The following is a 1,263-nucleotide window of genomic DNA, read 5'->3' on the forward strand; positions in this document are numbered from 1 at the left end:
CCAGCCCCCACGGCCACCACTCCCACTGCTACAGTCATGACTGTGGCCACCTCTACAGCTCCCACTGCCACCACATCCACTGCCACAGCCCCCACGGCCACCACCTCCACTCCCACAGCCCCCACTGCCACCACATCCACTGCCACAGCCACCACTGTGGCCACCTCTACAGCTCCCACTGCCACAGCCCCCATTGCCACCACCTCCACTGCCACAGCCCCCACGGCCACCACTTCCACTGCCACAGCCCCCACTGCCACTGCATCCACTGCCACAGCCACCACTGTGACCACCTCTACAGCTCTCACTGCCACCACATCCACTGCCAAAGTCCCCACTGCCACCGCATCCACTGCCACAGGCCCCACAGCCACCACCTCCACTGTCACAGCCCCCACAGCCACCACATCCACTCCCACAGCCCCCACTGCCACCACATCCACTGCCACAGTCCCCACTGCTACAGTCACCACTGCAGCCACCTCCACTGCTGCCACTGCCACAGTGGCCACCTCTGCTACCACAGCCACCACGTCCCCCACTGCCTCCAGCACCACCACCGCTGTGCTACCAGCCACGCAGCACACGACATGGCTGGGGAGCACAGGGGTGACCAGGTCCCCCGCCAGCAGTGCCACACCAGCACCTTCCCTTTCCACGGGACTGACAGTCCGAGTGACATCCTCAAGGCCCAGCCACACAGGCACGCTCCCAACATCTGCCACGGGGTTCCTCACATCTCCCCCAGCGTCCACAGGGCCCACCATCCCAGGGAGGGCCATTTCGGTCCTCCCGACTCACACAGCCTCAAGGGGGCCCACCCCGACATCAGTGACGACGCAAACCTCCACGTCTCAGCTGCTGATGGGAACAGCAGTGGGCACAATGGGCACCACCTCCACGGTCCCGCTGTCCACTTCGCACCCTGAGACCAGCATGTTGGGAACCGTGGTGTCGACGGCCACCACCTCCTGTGAGCCCCGCTGTGAGTGGACAGAGTGGTTTGACGAGGACTACCCCAAGTCTGAACAGGCCGGAGGGGACGTCGAGTCCTACGACAAGATCAGGCGTGCGGGAGGGGCCGTGTGCGAGCAGCCCCAGGGCATAGAGTGCCAGGCCGAAAACTTCCCCGACGTGAGGCTGGAGGAGCTGAAGCAACGCGTGCACTGTGATGTCAGCTTCGGCCTGGTCTGCAGGAACGCCGAGCAGGTGGGCCTGTTCAAGATGTGCTACAACTACAAAATCCGCGTGCTGTGCTGTGGG

At 64.3% G+C, this 1,263-nt stretch overlaps 1 protein-coding gene across 1 annotated transcript in view; it reads left to right on the top strand.

Moving 5' to 3' along the window:
* The window catches only part of MUC5B (mucin 5B, oligomeric mucus/gel-forming), a 31,753-nt gene that overhangs the window by 18,851 nt on the left and 11,639 nt on the right, over nt 1-1,263 (top strand). The window contains exons 34-35 of the mRNA XM_007465999.1: nt 5-689; nt 859-1,258. Of these exons, the coding sequence (XP_007466061.1) occupies nt 5-689; nt 859-1,258 (1,085 nt within the window). The remainder of the gene's footprint in view (nt 1-4; nt 690-858; nt 1,259-1,263) is intronic.

This window comes from Lipotes vexillifer, unplaced genomic scaffold (assembly GCF_000442215.2).
Source record: "Lipotes vexillifer unplaced genomic scaffold, Lipotes_vexillifer_v1.1 scaffold1094, whole genome shotgun sequence".
Taxonomy (NCBI): domain Eukaryota; kingdom Metazoa; phylum Chordata; class Mammalia; order Artiodactyla; family Lipotidae; genus Lipotes; species Lipotes vexillifer.